The sequence below is a fragment of the Hydra vulgaris genome, chromosome 12 (genome assembly GCF_038396675.1).
Source record: "Hydra vulgaris chromosome 12, alternate assembly HydraT2T_AEP".
Classification (NCBI taxonomy): Eukaryota; Metazoa; Cnidaria; class Hydrozoa; order Anthoathecata; family Hydridae; genus Hydra; species Hydra vulgaris.
In genome coordinates, this window is record NC_088931.1 from 35,403,851 (window position 1) to 35,420,486 (window position 16,636).

Sequence of the window (16,636 nt, forward strand, 5' to 3'; positions counted from 1 at the left end):
TTTGTTTTCTAGTAGCTCTCAACTTAATAATGGTTGCTTGCAATATCGTTGTTGGACTGAATTAAATTTGAAAAAAAATTAGTTTTAAACCACTTTTGTTTTACCAAAACAAATATTTTTTTTGCAAAAAAAATGATAATTTTTATGGAATTATAGAAACAAAAAATGTTTTTATATATCTATGTCCAATCTCATTACAGTAGTAATTACAGTAGATGTTTTTTTTTTTTAATAGTATTAGTTATTTTTTTTTACAGTAGTTTTATTCAACTCCTATCCTGTTACAGTAGCAATATGTTTCTAGATTTTTGTGCAAATAATATTTGAAAAAAAAACTGTTTTTGCTCTAAAATATCACAACTATACTTTATTATTCCTGCCCCAAATCAATTTTTTAAACTATACAATATTGACTTTGTGCTCTTGTTTTTAGTATACCCCTTAAAAAGTAACTATAATTACTCAAAATACATTAAAAAGTTATTTTTATATAATAAAATATAACATTAAATAATATATAAAATATATCATAAAATATAAAATATAAAATAATATAATATATAAAAGAATTTTTATGATTTTAAGTTAGAGTCTTGAGGTCCACCACTTCTTATTATCCATCCATCAGAGTCTTATTAGGAGATTATAAGTTTGACAGTTTATTAAATAACTCTCAAGTCATTTAGAGCATAGTTAGGTAACACCATAATATTTTATTTCTCTTGTAAGATCTTGTCATTTTTTTATATAAAAGTTTCTTAATGAAAACTTATAAAATATTTCTATAAGTTGAATGCATCGTTTAACATTGTCAACTAGTTCATGCACAAATGAATGCTTATGTACAAATTTATAATTTACATAATTATAAATTATAAAAATCAAACTTATGAAGGTTATGTACGAATGAATTACTTATTTCAAAAACCAAAAGACTTTTTTATGTTTTATATAAAAATTTATTATGTAGAAATTAAATAGGAACTATAATTGTACATAGTTTTTTTTATGAGTTTTTGAAGAGACAGCTAATAAAGATCTGTAGTTATTTGTATTAAATGTAGTTATTGTTTATAAATAATTCAAATTTGTATTACATGTAGTTATTATTTATAAATCATTTAAATTTGCTCAATTTTTTGAAGTATAATTTTTTATTGCTTAGGCAGTTCCAAAAGTCTAAACAAGTGCTATTAAATGATACAATAATACGAGACAATATACGAAAAGATATTTGCAAACAACAAGTGAAGACTAGTTTATTAAAGGAGAAATCAGAACAACAGGTTTTATTTTTTCTGTATTATTTTTCTTTATAGTTTTTTAACAAAGTTTGAAAGTTAATTTAAAGTAAGGTTTTTGAGTCCCCAAGGGCCAATTTTATGCCATTGAAATTTTTTTGCTGCTATTTTTTCTTATTCTTGTTTACTAAGTCGATTCTTTGTTGCTCAGAGCACACCCAAGAACTGACACAGTAAACATCCTATAATTAGATGCCATATATTAAAAAAAAAAAGGCTTTGCCAATTTTGGCATAGTTGCTTATTTTATATTTTTTATTGGTGATAAAGGAGTTGCTTAACCATCATTTTCTTGTTAATGAACTTTAATACTACTAGCAGTAATTTTTTATCAGAGGTATTTGTAGAAACAATTCTCTATTTATACTATATTTTATTTCTTTGCAAATATTCTTTAAGAATAATTGCAAATAAATAAAATATAGCATAAATAGAGAATTATATTATTTTATATACATTATAAACGATAGATATTATGCACAGTGTATAAAAGCTATAGATATTATATAGAATAATACATTACAAATTATAGAATTTTTTTATATACAATGTTTTGTATAAACTGCTATTGGTTCTTTATTTGCGATAAACTTGTTATGTAGTGGATTGAATGAGTATTTTGACTTTTTCTTTTTTAGCTCTAACAGTGTTATATAAAAATATCTGCAAGAAAAATTAGATGTTTGAAAACTTACACAAAACTGATTGAAAAATAGGTTTTATTATAGAAGCCTGTTCTACCTTCTATATTTTAAATTTTTGCACTTAAAAACCAAAATCTTTTCATTACTCTAAACATTTTAAAGCTTTAGAACATGGTCTGTTTGGTTTATAAGTAGATCCAACTCTGGTTAAAGTATATAATTTTTAAAAATTTATATTGTTTTTATTATTATTTTGTAGAAGGTATCCATTTTGGCATTAAACAACATGATTCAAATAGCTGAAGGTGATCTTGTAGAGCTAAAAGATCGTTATGAGTATTCAGTTCAAGAACGAAATAATAGAGGTTTACAATTAATTGAAAGAAATGAAGAGGTGTGTGCACTATATGAAAAAGAAAACATTCAAAAAAATTTGATTAAGAATATAGACTCTATGCTTCATGATTGTGAAGAAGAGTTTAACTTTTTAAAAACAGAGTCTGAAGATTTCAAACGATCCATTTCTATACTGAAATCCATTGTTCCAAATAAAAACATTTTAAATGATGAGCTTTCATTTTTACAGTTGCAACTAGCTCAAACTCAAAAAAAAATTTTGAATATAGAAGAAATATTAGAGAATCCTTTAAATTCTGGACATATAAGGCTATTGCCTGGCCATGAACCATCTTCAGAAGAGTTGTTAAAGAAAATTGAGGGGGTATTGATTTTTTTTTTATATGGTATGTAAATCTTTTTTTTATAGTTGGTTTTTTTATAATATGCAATTTTTTAAGTAAGTTTATATAGAAAGTAAATATAAATTTTTAGATAATTTTGGTAAATTTTAATGGAATTGATTTTTTAATGTGGTTTTTTAAGCTCGAACTCAAGCTATCTGATGTAGAAGAGAAACTTAAAGAAAAAAATTTAATTCATGAACAATTGAAAAAAATTGTAAGCAAAGAACAAAATTTAGCTGAAAAAGAAGATTCTAAAAGTCTTGCTAGAAAAGTTAGAAAAATTTAATTTTTTTTTTCCTCAGATTTTATCTAATTTTATTTTATATTCAGATTTTATCAATAATTTTTTTTACTAAATTCACCTTATCAAAAATCATACGACAACTATAGGAGACTAGTAATTACTAACATTAATGTTTTCTTAATTGTTATTAAAAAAAAACCTTCACATTTGTGCTACATGAGAAAATAAGTTAAGTATAGTACTCCCAGACATGTGGTGAGTTCTCCATATTCCTTGCTTTTAAAACAGTTTGCCACTAGCACAGTAGCAGCTTTTTGTTAATAACTATTGCATTTTATATTTTAATATATATTTTTTTAATTGTTTTTAATGCAACAATTTTTTTTATCTGTTATAGTATATGTTATTGTTAGTTAATGGTTTAATGGTTTTAAGTCAATTTAAAAGATCTTGTGCTAAAAACAATATTAAGTTGTTTTTTTTTAGTAAATTTTTATCTAAAATCAAACTACACAATTATATTTAAAACACATTCCTTTAAACATAATGAAGTTTAAAATGCAGAAACTCCGGGGGTTTTTTTTGTTTACTAAGGCCAAGAAATTTTTAGTTCATATTTTTTTAAAATTATTACTAGCATTACTGTGACCATTACTGTTATCATTACCAAATATTGTTTTTTTATTATTAGGTTAATGTTGTACATGAAAAAGATCTATTACTGCAAAAAAGAAAAAAAAATTTTTTAATGAAATGCTCTGAAAATACTAAAATTGTGGCGGACTAATACTGGAATATATCTGTAGTATATATTCCAAAGTATATATATCTGTAGTATATATATATATATATATATATATATATATATATATATATATATATATATATATATATATATATATATATATATATATATATATATATATCTGTATATAGATACCAGAATATGCCTGTAGTATATATACCAGGATATATCTGTAATATATATATATATATTTGTATATAGATATCCAGAATATGTCTGTAGTTTACATACCAGGATATATCTGTAGTATATATACCAGAATAGCAAAAGTATTGGATAAATGTTTACAGCAAGTAAACTATATAAACAATATTGTGTCAATATTGCTTGCTACTCCAGTGTGTACTTATAATGGTTGTTCAATAAAAAATGAAATTAAAGTTTTTTTTTAGAACATAAAAAATTAGAATTAGAATTTACTTTTATTCTTCAAGTTTTTCAGCTACAAGCTAAGCAGAAATATATTTATGTAAAGTATTTTTTTATTATTAAATTTCTAAATACATTTATTAAAGTATTTAATTTTTCAATATTAAATTTCTTTTATCAGTCTATTTTTCCTTAATTTCCCAATTTGGTCTTATTGACCATCTTAGACTTGGTGTTATCAACCATCTTAGACTTAGCCTTATCAACTATCTTGAGGCAGCTATTAATCCTAATATAAAGTTGTTCCTTTTACATCAAAAATCCTCAATTGGGACATTTTGAGACATTTGACAGGTTATCCACTTTAGCAGCATAATTTATAAATTTCTTTTTAAGAATGATCTTACTGTTTTGGCATAATGTGCTATACTAAAAACAAATATTGATCATCATTATTCTTTAATAAAAAGTATTTTTTGATCCAATACTTTAAGTAAAGATGTTAGTTAGCTGTAATATCGCTGGAGAAAAAGTGCTGTTTTGACACATCTTTAGACAAGCATTTTTGGCTAGACAAGAACAAACTTGGTACTTCTTGCTTATGAGCAAGTCCTATTTCTATTTTCTAGTATTTTGCTTTAAATAGACAGTTTGCATATGTACTAGAGATGTCAGGAATTGTGATTTTGTAAAATAATGAATACTCTGCTAGGCTCTTGGACAAAGCATCGAGTATTTGGCAGTCGAATATTTGGTGACACTTGGTTTTGAAGGTTCCAAACTGCTTCATTAAAGTGGATACATTAATTATGTTTTTTTGTTGTTGTTTCACTTGTGACTAGGTCATGTCACAGCACACATTATTTATTGATTGTTACATCAAATTGTTTTAACTATAGTTATGTATAAAAAAATCATACTCTTCAAACCATTCAAAAAGGTTAAAAAAATAACCAGCTCAGGTTAATTATACGGTAGCCTTTTTTATTAATGCACGTTTCAAAACTAACTTCAAGGGATTAGTTGAAACTCAACAAGCAAAACAACAACAAAAATTTAAAATCTCTGAGTAAGATTAAGTCAGTGTAGGGTTAATCTTTCTCAGTGAAAGGCTATTTTTGAAAGTATATATAAAATGAAGGGAATTTGTAATCTTTTGCTATCATCAAACATGGAAAATGTTTTTATCATAACCTACCACTTTAGATTTTAAGTATCAAATATGCCAATTATTTTGTTAAATATATATTTAAGTATTCGTGACATCTCTAATATATACTGTCTGTCTAGCTGTTGATCTGTTAGAGATATTTTATTTAGAGATGGATTTCCATAATTTACAATTTTTATTAATTTGTCATCATACAATTTTTATTACATCTCTTTATTTATTGTATCTATATATTTGATTATTTATGTACACAATACAAATTTTTATTTTTAACTATATTTAAGAATACAAGTTATTTGGGTTTATATACTTATATTTAGTAACCCCAATAATTTGAAAAAATAATCACCTGAGTTTTTGTATTTGACACTAATACAAAAATTTTCATTATGAAAGAAACCATATTTAATCCTTTTGCTAAAATATTTTTACTAGGTTAGCGATGTGCAAGTGAAAATTAAAGAAGCTACACGCAAAATGATGGCAATTGTTTCAGAACTATCTATGAATCAAGTAAGATTTTTATGATCTATTTGTTTGTTTTTTTATCATATTTATTTATAATAAGAACTCTATATTCATAGGCTTTATCAATGAAATATCATCAAGAGGTTAAAGAAAAAGAAGCATTTCTGCAACAATGTCGAACACGATTAGAACAAGGAATTGCACCTTATGATAATGCTGAACAAGATTGGCTTCGATATTTGAAAGATGAAGAGCGACAACTTAAAGCTCAAGCCAAAAAGGTTTCTTTTTTTATTTCCAAAATACATATTTTAAAACTCTGTGAAAAGTTTTGTTACTCTAAAAAGTTATTCAAATTAAACTATAACTTTCATAAAAGTTGATGGTTTTATGCAATATTATTATTTATTTGTTTTTGGCTATCATTTTACATCAAGTTTTTTTTCTGTTTTCACTTGTACATATTAACCTATAAAAACGTTGAGTTGTTTATAAAATTTAAGTTTTTTTTTAAATTTAAGTTTTAAAAATATATAGGGTAAAAATAAATTATTAAAGTTGTACTATTGTTGTTGTACATGCTGAAAATGAAGATTTTTATCTTTGTTTTCCGTAACATTTTTTTAAAATTGATTGGGGTGAACTTGTTTATTCAACATTTTAATTTTTGACGATTCTTTAAAAATTGATAATATTATTACCAAATTTGTTTATTCAATTAAGTACTTTAAAAACAGTTAAAAAAGAATCTGCATATATACATGCATAAATATATATATATATATATATATATATATATATATATATATATATATATATATATATATATATATATATATATATATATACACATCTATCCATCCATACATACATACATTCATACATACATACATACATACATACATACATACATACATACATACATACATACATACATACATACACACATACGTACATATTGTATGTAATGTAACTGTAACCAATGTAATTGTGCAAACTGTATTTCGTCGGATCGGTGTTATTCGTTGTATTGATATCATTGCTAAACACATGACATTGAATCAACATTGGGTTTGCATAAGAAAAAACATAAATTTGCCCAATGTATGTGTGCTAGCTGGAAGTGTGTATGTATGTCATACACACACCCAGTATGTATATGATATAACGATGCAACTTAAAATAGTTTGAACAGTTACATTGATCCAACATATATAAATAGGTTGTATGTAACAACGTATACAATGCACAGTTGACGTTGATCTAATGTATAACAGCGTTGATTCAATGTATATAAATCAATGTTGATTTAATACATAAAATTCAACATTTCGATTGCAAATTTTTATAAACAGTAAAATTTTCCATTAATATTGAAATATCAAACCACAAGCAAATCAAACATGAATAATCTACATAAAATCATAGATATGTAGCAGTTATAGTTTAAATTTATTAGAATTTTGCTACTCAAAACGTTTCCAACTACTATGATATATGGTTACTATTTTCAAAATAAGAGTTACATGAGTGTTCTACTATGTAATACTAACAATTTTTATCTAAAATGATTTATTGCTAAATGTGCATTTGCATTCTATTGACCAAAATATTGGATTGCTATTTAAAGTATGGTTTGAATACATTTGTCCATAACGTTAAAACCTTAACCTCTTTTAAGATTTAAACTACTATCAAAATGTATTAACATGCTCAAAATGGTTTATAATTTTATTAGTTTGTAATTAATAATATTTGTAAATATGTAAAGCGATTTATACATAATTTAGGTTAAAGTTTGTTAAACGACAAAGTTTGACTTAATGAAGGTAAAATCATCTTAATTCATTGTTTTGACTACTGAGAGACAACTGCGATAATCATTAATGTAAATTTTTTAAAACAATGCTGCCAGGTCTTAAAATTAAGTTTACTAGACATTCCTAAAAAAAATTAAATTTTTAAGTTGCTATTTTTTTTAGTAGAACTACATTATGCTAACTTCTTAGATAATTTTTTATTAAAAGCAAAAAAATTTTATTTCAAACATAGTTCATAACTGATTTTTTCATTTTTTAGAAAATATAGACATTTTTCATTTTCTATAAAATATAGACATTCTACATTTTCTAGAAAACATAGACATTTTTCATTTTCTAGAAAATATAGACATTTTTTACCATTCTTTCACTTACTATGTAATCCTAAAAAGTATAAAACAACAAAAACTGTAATTCATTTTTTTCATAAGATGGAGGTAGAAATAAACGACAAACAAGAAAAAGCATATAACGCATTGCAAAAAAATCAAAATGTTTTTTTAACAGGCAAGCACGGCCATAGCAACACAAATGTATCCTGAAGCAAGCAAGGTTCACTCTTTTGTTGGACTTGGTTATCATTCAGAACCCGTCGATTCTGGATGAATCGATTGTGCCGATTTAAAAAAATGTATAAATATAATGATCACATAACATTAATTTTTTGTATTTATTACGTATTAAATGAAATTAATGCCACTCATGTCTTAATACCTCTATTTCAACTATTTCTCATATCATTAACTTAATTTGTTGCTACTATCATTTTGTATTATAATAGCTGACCGAACCCGTAAAAATATGGGTCTTTGTAAGTCTATTACACACCGAACTTTCTATACTTTTTTTATATTTATATCCTAGCTTTCTGGACTCATAAAATACGGGTCTTCACCAAACCGACCATTTCTATACTTATCTTTTTTTTTTTTCTTTTTTTTAATTAATTCACCTCCCCAAGGCCTAGAAGGCCACTACAGACGAGGAGGCTACTTAATTGTGGTTGTAACCCTCTCTTAACCCTATTACTCCGAAATACGAACCTTGACAAACAAGTTGAGCGCGGTACAACAAGGGATGTGGTGGGGATCGAACTCGAAACCTCTCGCTTATGAAGCGAGCGCTCTACCACTACACTATCTATTCCGGGCTGATCATTTTTATACCTGTTCCTTATTCACTTCAATATTTTGAAGTCAAGGGTAGAAAAATAATTCATTTGAAAAATATGCTTTAAGAACATACGCATCTTTTCCATATACGTTGAGCTTATAAGATATATAAAATAATTTGTTTTTCTCTATCATGCATAACTTCGATAGCTCAGTGGTATCGTTTCGCGAGAGTTCAAAACCGGTATAACAAACATATTTTTAATTTTTTCAATCTGGCCAAAATATTTATATCAAAAAAATGAACATAGCAAATAAGACTAGCTACGGGCTTTTTTTTTTTTTTTCGCCTCCACAGCAGCACCTTCTGGAGTAGCAGGCTTATTAATTTTTTTCTTTATTAACTTTCAGAACATAATTTTTTTTCAAACCATCCGCAGCTTATTAGTACTTTATTACCTGTGCACATTATAAATACAAGAGTCTCTATAATGACATATGCGCAAGAAATTTCTCCCTTTATTTTGAAGTTTTTAGAAATTTTAAGCTTTTTTAAAAGTTTTTTTCCTTTCGTTTGTTAGAGTATTTAATATTTAATATCTTTATATATGTTATGTATATAATATCTATAGAACTTCAAAAATGTTTTATTTTGTATTTTAAAAAAATCAAGCGTGCAAGCGTAAGAATTTGAACCACGGCGATGCGCTTCAGAAACGCTGGGAGCTAACCACTTAGGACATTAAAGCATATTGTACTACAAATGTTTTAATAGTATTTAATAAACAAAAGACTTAATAAAACAGCTAGTAAATGCTCTAAATCAAAATTAAGGATATATTTTTGCATTTTTCAAGTAAAAGTTAAACTGTAAACTTTATATATGCTTCAACATTACAGAAATCGAAGTTTACATAAGGGATCGTTCATAAATTACGCAAGGCTAAAATTATTTAAAAAATAAAAGTATCTAATATATGATATATATAAAAAATAGAAGATCATTTGCTCTTTTTCGCGGAGATTTTCACTGGACTGAAAGAGCTATTTTTTTTTTTTTTTGGTTTAATTAAAGACTCTGCAAGGAAAAACTTTTGATCTTTTAAATTAAATTTAGCGTTACGTAATTTATGGACGATCCCTAAGTTAGATATTTACATACACTTTTGTTCACATTTTCTTATAAAAAAAAGTGTTGCGACTCTATCTCGCTATTACCTCGGTTGCAATGGCTGCCAAGAGTTTCGTGTCAAACATGCACGAGTGGGCACTGCTAACAATACTACCATTAAGGCAGCTTTCTGCTTTCCAAGCAAATCAAATATGTCAGCTGTAGTGAGACCTGAAACATTGCCTAATCTGAAGGGAAACAAGAAAGAAATAAAGTCGAACTCCCCCTTTGCTTGATTTTAGATCAATACAAGAGAGACCTAAAACAAGAGACACGATGTGTGGTGCCAAATTTGTTGTTCAAAGCTGCGAGAAATTCTTTTGACGAGTAAACCACCAGTTTAAAGTACAATTAAATACAAGCCTATCAAAAATCGGTTTAAAGAAACTGTTTAGAACTATGAACCAAATATCAAGCAGCAAGATGGTAGAAATAAACTTTGAAACTTAACAAGAGTTTCAGGCAGCAGAAAATGAACATTTTAAACATTGAAATCCTTAAATGCTATCATTTAAAAAATTAAAAGTTTAGATTTTACATTTAAAAATAATGTTAAAGAGTATTTATCAAAGATTCCACAAATAGTGGTTTTTGCCAAATACTGGATACTGAATATCTGGCTAGGTGCTCTGCCTTAGTTATTTTGAGGGTTTCTACCTGCTTTGTTGAATTGCATATGTCAACTACACTGTGGGCGTTTTTGTTTCAATTGTGTGTGGATCGTGTCACAGCACACATTATTTGTTGACTGTTACATCAAATTTTTTATAATAGTAATGTATAAAAATATCAAACTCTTTAAACCATTCAAAATGATTCAAAAATAATCAACTCAAGTTTTATCTTGCATTTCTAAGGTAATTTCAGATGCTAAAGATAGCTATAACATAAAGAACTCCAAACTTATTAAAAAATGATATTTCCACGACCACCTAAACTTTAAACATGGATTAAAATTAATAGGAATGTTTTTTGATTTTCTGTACAAAAAAAAAAAATATTCAAGCAGCCTTAACAAAAAAAAAGAAATTTAATATATACATTTAAATTATCAAGCAGCCTAACATATGAAAAAAATATTTTTGTTAGAGTTGTACTTTAAGAAAATCATAATAGTACGTATATTGCTATAAAATCAAAAAAACAAGACTTAAAATGTAGTCGGAAAACGCCATTCGATGGTAATATAATGTAAAAAATTTGTCATTTTTTAATTTTATTTTCCAACTAGTAGTCCTTAGACTCGGGTTCGCACTTTTTATTTTTTAGTTTACACTTTTAGTTTTAATATTAGCATGTATATGCATTTTGATAGTTACTGTCATATAAAATACGTTTATATGACAGTAACTATCGAGTCAGTAATTAAGTCTAAAAATACTACGTTAAAACACAACGCTGAATCAACGCAAAATATTACACCTCTCCAACATAAAATACAACTAGTTTTTTTTAATGTTGCTGGCGTCGCACTATGCCTCACTATAATCAAAAACGGTAAAAACTCAACAAATTTTGACAAACATAAGTAAACATGTTGAAATTCACAAGTAAACATATTGAAATTCACAAGTAAATATGTTTAAATTATATTTCAGAAAAAAAAACTGTACTTTTTATTATTTTTCAACAATAAGTTGAAATTTCATATACGAATTAAATATAATCGTGCAAGTTTGTGCAGCTAGATTATTTTATATTGCTTTTGATTAGTTAAACACTGTGATGTGTCATGTGGTGTTTTTTTTATAGTTAACTTTAAAAAGATAAGTTGATTTTAAAAAAAACAACTAAAGTTATTCATGTGTTTAGTGATGGTTTTACTTATACCAGAAAAAATTTTTTTGCTTTGTTTGTGTATTGATTTCATAAAGTTTTTCTTTTTATTAGATATAAAAGGATCCCCAAACATCGATAGTTTTAAGAAAGATATAGTTTCTATGACCTTAACATCATTTTGAAATGTAAACAAAAATGTCGCGGAATTCACGGAATTTTACCTTTTCTATCATTATGCACACTGAAAGCCTTGCTTATTTCAATAAAATTACCCAGTACCCAGATATTACTAATACATATTTGTAAGAGTACGAAAAAAAGTTTTAAAAAAATAGTTTATAGTTTAAAAATGTGAGTTTTTGCCACTATATCGCTTCTTTGAGACACAGTGCATTGCATTTGTAACCATATAATGTAATTATATAGAAACAATGTTGGCCACCGATGTTGTGCCAAAGCAACTCGTTTTACCAACGTATGCACGCTAGCGGGGATAATACATACATACATACATACATACATACATACATACATACATACATACATACATACATACATACATACATACATACACACATACGTATGTATGCATGCATGTATGTATATCTAGCTATCAAAATAAATAGAAAATTTTAAAACATGTATACATACTATAAAAATTTTATCTTTTTCTATCTGTTTTTATCTTTTACTTTTTAGTTATTTAATTCCAAACACTTATTTTATAGGCAGATGAACATTTGCAACAAAATATGTTACCTGGTGTAGTTATAACAACCGCTGAGCCTCGCCCTAATGCATATATACCTGATGACAGTTCTAGTTTACCTCTTCCTAAACCTTATGGATCGAATGCTCCTTTTAAACCTACTGAGTTAGGATCTAATATGAGGCATATTAGAAAACCTCTGCTAAAGCCTATTGAGATTTAAACATTAAATAAATAAATGTATAAAAATGTTATGTTAATATATAAATAGTTTTGAAACGATTTACTCCTCGTCGTTTTTGTTTTTACTTTTTAAGTAGAACAATTGATTGCTTAGGTTGTATTTGTATTTTAAAAAAAGTTAAAAATACGGATAAGTTTTATATTCACCAGTATAAGTTATTTCATTTAAAAATCGTTGTAATCCCAGGTAACTCCAAATTATCGTTGTAAATCGTTATAAACCCAGGTAACTCCTAATTTACTCAAATGCTAAATCTACCTGAGTTATATTTTGTCTTCCTATTTATTAATTGTACTTTAAAATTAATAAAAAGTCCCATTAGATTAGTTCATAATTTACCTGCCTATTTAATTAATCTTAGCGAAAATTACCACTTTTTAGCATTCTACTTAACGACTCATCCAATCAGTCAAAGTCAATGCCACTCACTAATAAGTTTTTTCCACATCTTTTGCATCATTTAGCATTAGATTTCGAAATTGCTTTTAATTCATATCTTAAAATTCCGATATGAGAGAGATTTGGTGATTGGGAAGGCCAAATAATTCTATTCAATATTCGATAATCTAACTCAGTCATATAACTTATACAATGTTCTGAAGAATATGTTTTGGACTTGAACTTTTAGTCGTTTTCTTCTAAAAATTTAATGGCTTCCCTTTAACCCAACTTTTTGAAGATACAGCATTTTTAAAATGCTGTATCTTCAAAAAAAATAAAATCACGTGGAAATAAAAGAGCAGAGTGAGTAGCAACTAGGTTGTTGAAACGTAAAATGGAATGTGGAAGCATAGTTAGTGGAGTGCAGTTCATGTTGTCTACGTGTGGAAGTTGAAATGAAAGTCAATCAAATCTCATTCCAAATTATTATAGAGCGATCGAATGTGTTCTCTAAAAACCGAAGGAGTCTAACTTGTGTTGGAGTATCAAACATAAATATAAAAATGAATTGCAGGGAACTCTAAATACTTCATATGAATGTAAAACAAAGGAACCTGTTGATGGTGATCAGATAGTTGTTAGAGATATAGTGTATGTCAAGAATACAATAGAATTTATCAAATTTTTAAAAATATGGAAAGAATTATAGACAATCTTTAAAACGATCGTAAGAATATCTATAGGCGGAAGTGTTAACTTCTTAAAAGTTCAATTTTTGATTCAAAAATTATTAATCTTCCACTAGTTATATATGAAGATTCTGGAAGCGTTGCTATATTGCGATTGCGGAGATGGTTTTTCAGAGTATAATCTCCAAAATTTATGTACATCTCTTAAGCTTAAAGAAGTGTATTTTAGTCTGGCATTTGATCTAAAGTGTGATAATATTATTTTAGGACTTTCAAGTCACTCTGGCAAATATGTCTCTCTGTATTGTAAAGGAAAATGCACCTTCAAAACAGGTAACTTAAGAACATTAGGCTCTATAGACTCATGTTAAGATCAATATGCATATGAGCAGGGGAAAAAATTAAAAATGAAGATATACAAAAATATTATAAATCCTGATTTAATTTACTAATATGAAGATCATGTATCTTTTTTTATACATCTGTTCCTCCACCTGAGCTCTACATTATGATTGGAGTTGTGGCTAAGCACATAAAAAATAAAGTACTTTGTACTATGCTTTTTTTGTTTTTAGCCAGCTTTTCAAAACTGCTTGAAATATCGTTACTAACTAATTAAAATGTACCATGGTGTTGGATGGAAGGAGTGCTAATAGATTTATGTTTCTGTCAGATAATTGGAGAGAGATGTTAACTCAACCGCAACAATTGATCATTTACCGATAATTGTTTGCAGTAAGATTTCAATAGTGAAAGTTTACCTATGAAACAAGTATATTTTACGTATTCCAATTAGCTTAAATGTGTTTAGCAAGTTTTTTTTTTTTTTTGCAAAGAAAATAAACTGGTATTTGATAATAAAATAATTGATAACTGCATCGAAATCTAATTTTAATGGAAACAGGAGCCTCAACTGCCAGTTTATCAGAAATAGAAGAACTCATTATAGAACTGTAGCCAGGCTTCTCCACGACGGAAGTGGGGGGAAGGGCAAATTTATGGGGCTTTTTGTAATACCTAGTATCCTAAGACGCAAATGACAGGTTGTTTTTGGGAAGGAGGGACTTTCGAACACCAGCAACGAGAACTTGTAGAAGACCGTAAGTTTTTTCTTCAAAAATCGCTGATAGTGAACATGTTGAATTCATTATATAAGATTTTTTCAAGAGTATATAAACTTGAAGATATTAAACAGTAAAGATTTAAGATCATAAACACTATTAAAAAATATTTCGTTATAAGTATAAAAATCCGCTATATATTTACATGCTATAACCTACTATGGACTGTTAAAAGGTTGGGTCTGGGTTAAATATCAACGGACCCGGACCCAGATCCAACTTGTAGAAACGGGTCTGGATTTCAACAAATAATACCCGGGTTGGGTATCAACTGACCCTACCCGGATCGGTATTCGATTTACTTAACAGATACGGATACGAGTCATTTACTTTACACACAGGTACGATTTACTTAATGGGTACTTAGCGGTTCTGGGTCCAAACCTACCCCGGTCATGCCAAAACAAGAACAAAAATAGTGCGTAAGATTACTGGGTGTAGGCTATTGTCTCATCATGGCCGTTAACAGTTAATTAACTCTCTTTACCCCACGAGTCGTAAAACTCAATGCTTCTGTTAAAAATAAAATAAAAAGAATCAGGTTTTACAAGAGATAACCATCATAAAATATAAAAACCGTGTTCGTACTTGCTGTTTTTAACACCTACCACCTTCCTTGTACGAATTCGTACGTTTTTGACTAACCCCTTCCCCCCATACCTGCGCACATACTTATGGAAGATCCCTAAGGGTTAATTGAGGTCATTTTTTTCATTTTTTAGAAAATTCAAATTAGCAAATAAACTAAAGAAAATTAAAGTTGAAGTATACAAACTTAACTTCTTTGGAGTTCATTTTTTATCCAATCTTGAGAGCATACAACGGGCTCCAATGTAGTTGGCATCATAGGACTTTTATATTTTTCAAGAACTCTACCATCTGTGCTAAAGACTGATTCAAAAGTAACAGTAGACAACGGAATGAACAAAACATCTTTTGTTAAACATTGTATAACTGGAAATCTGACTCCAGCATGTCTCCACCACTTCAACATATTAAATCCGTCTTGATCAACAATTACTGGTTCAGAATTTATCATTTAATTCTAAAGAAGAATTTTTTAGAGCAACATATTATTTGAATCTCTTAATTCTTTTTGTATAAAAAAAAGAAGCAGAAGAAATAGACGGAGTTGAAATGCTTTCCTTTAGCACTGGAGTGTTTAATGTGTTTAAAAATTTAAAAGTGTACTACCTGTACAATTCGTAAATTATTGTAAATAAATTTCACAAATATGATTAAAATAGTTTGCTGTTGAATTTAATGTAGTAGAGCAAAGATTTGTTACTTCATAAAAAAATTGTAAATAGACTCAATAAATTCTTACATTTATCCACTCCTCTTCATTTAGTAAATATGTAATTTAGTAAACTTAAATCAGGGTACCACTCAAAATCCAAATTGTTAGTCGCTATCTGTTTTTGGAAGAATCCATCAAAGGAAGGCGAGAACGCATAAAACAAATTGAGAAAGAAGTTACAAGTTTATGGTAAAAGAAATTAAACTTTCTATATTTATCAATTCAAGTCGTGCAGGAAAAACTGAATCAAGTGTTGAAGATGTACGATAAATGTGTGAATAAATAAACGAATGATTTAAATGAAGTTTTTGACATCACAAAAAAAGATGGTGAATGGCTATGCAGTGAGGACAAAAAACTGTACAGAGTTCCCACTATTAAAACTGAGGCTAAAAGTAAGGATTTAAAGGAGATTTAAGGAGATTTAAGGAGATATTTTCCTGATATTTAAGGAGATTTGGTCGCGAACAACAACTTTTTGAAAGAAAAAATAAGGAGAATTAAGAAGAAAACGATTATATTAAAAACAGAATCTTATTTTTTTCAATAAATTTTAAATATAAAC

The 16,636-nt window shown here is 27.3% G+C and overlaps 1 protein-coding gene across 1 annotated transcript in view; it reads left to right on the forward strand.

Annotated features, from left to right (window-relative positions):
• Positions 1–12,622, forward strand: part of LOC100209315 (coiled-coil domain-containing protein 146) — a 56,176-nt gene extending 43,554 nt beyond the window's left edge. Inside the window, exons 12-17 of the mRNA XM_065813077.1 lie at positions 1,166–1,286; positions 2,205–2,666; positions 2,828–2,959; positions 5,713–5,790; positions 5,862–6,026; positions 12,356–12,622. Coding sequence (XP_065669149.1) covers positions 1,166–1,286; positions 2,205–2,666; positions 2,828–2,959; positions 5,713–5,790; positions 5,862–6,026; positions 12,356–12,559 — 1,162 coding nt within the window. The 3' untranslated portion in view covers positions 12,560–12,622. The remainder of the gene's footprint in view (positions 1–1,165; positions 1,287–2,204; positions 2,667–2,827; positions 2,960–5,712; positions 5,791–5,861; positions 6,027–12,355) is intronic.
• Positions 12,623–16,636: the final 4,014 nt, after the last annotated feature.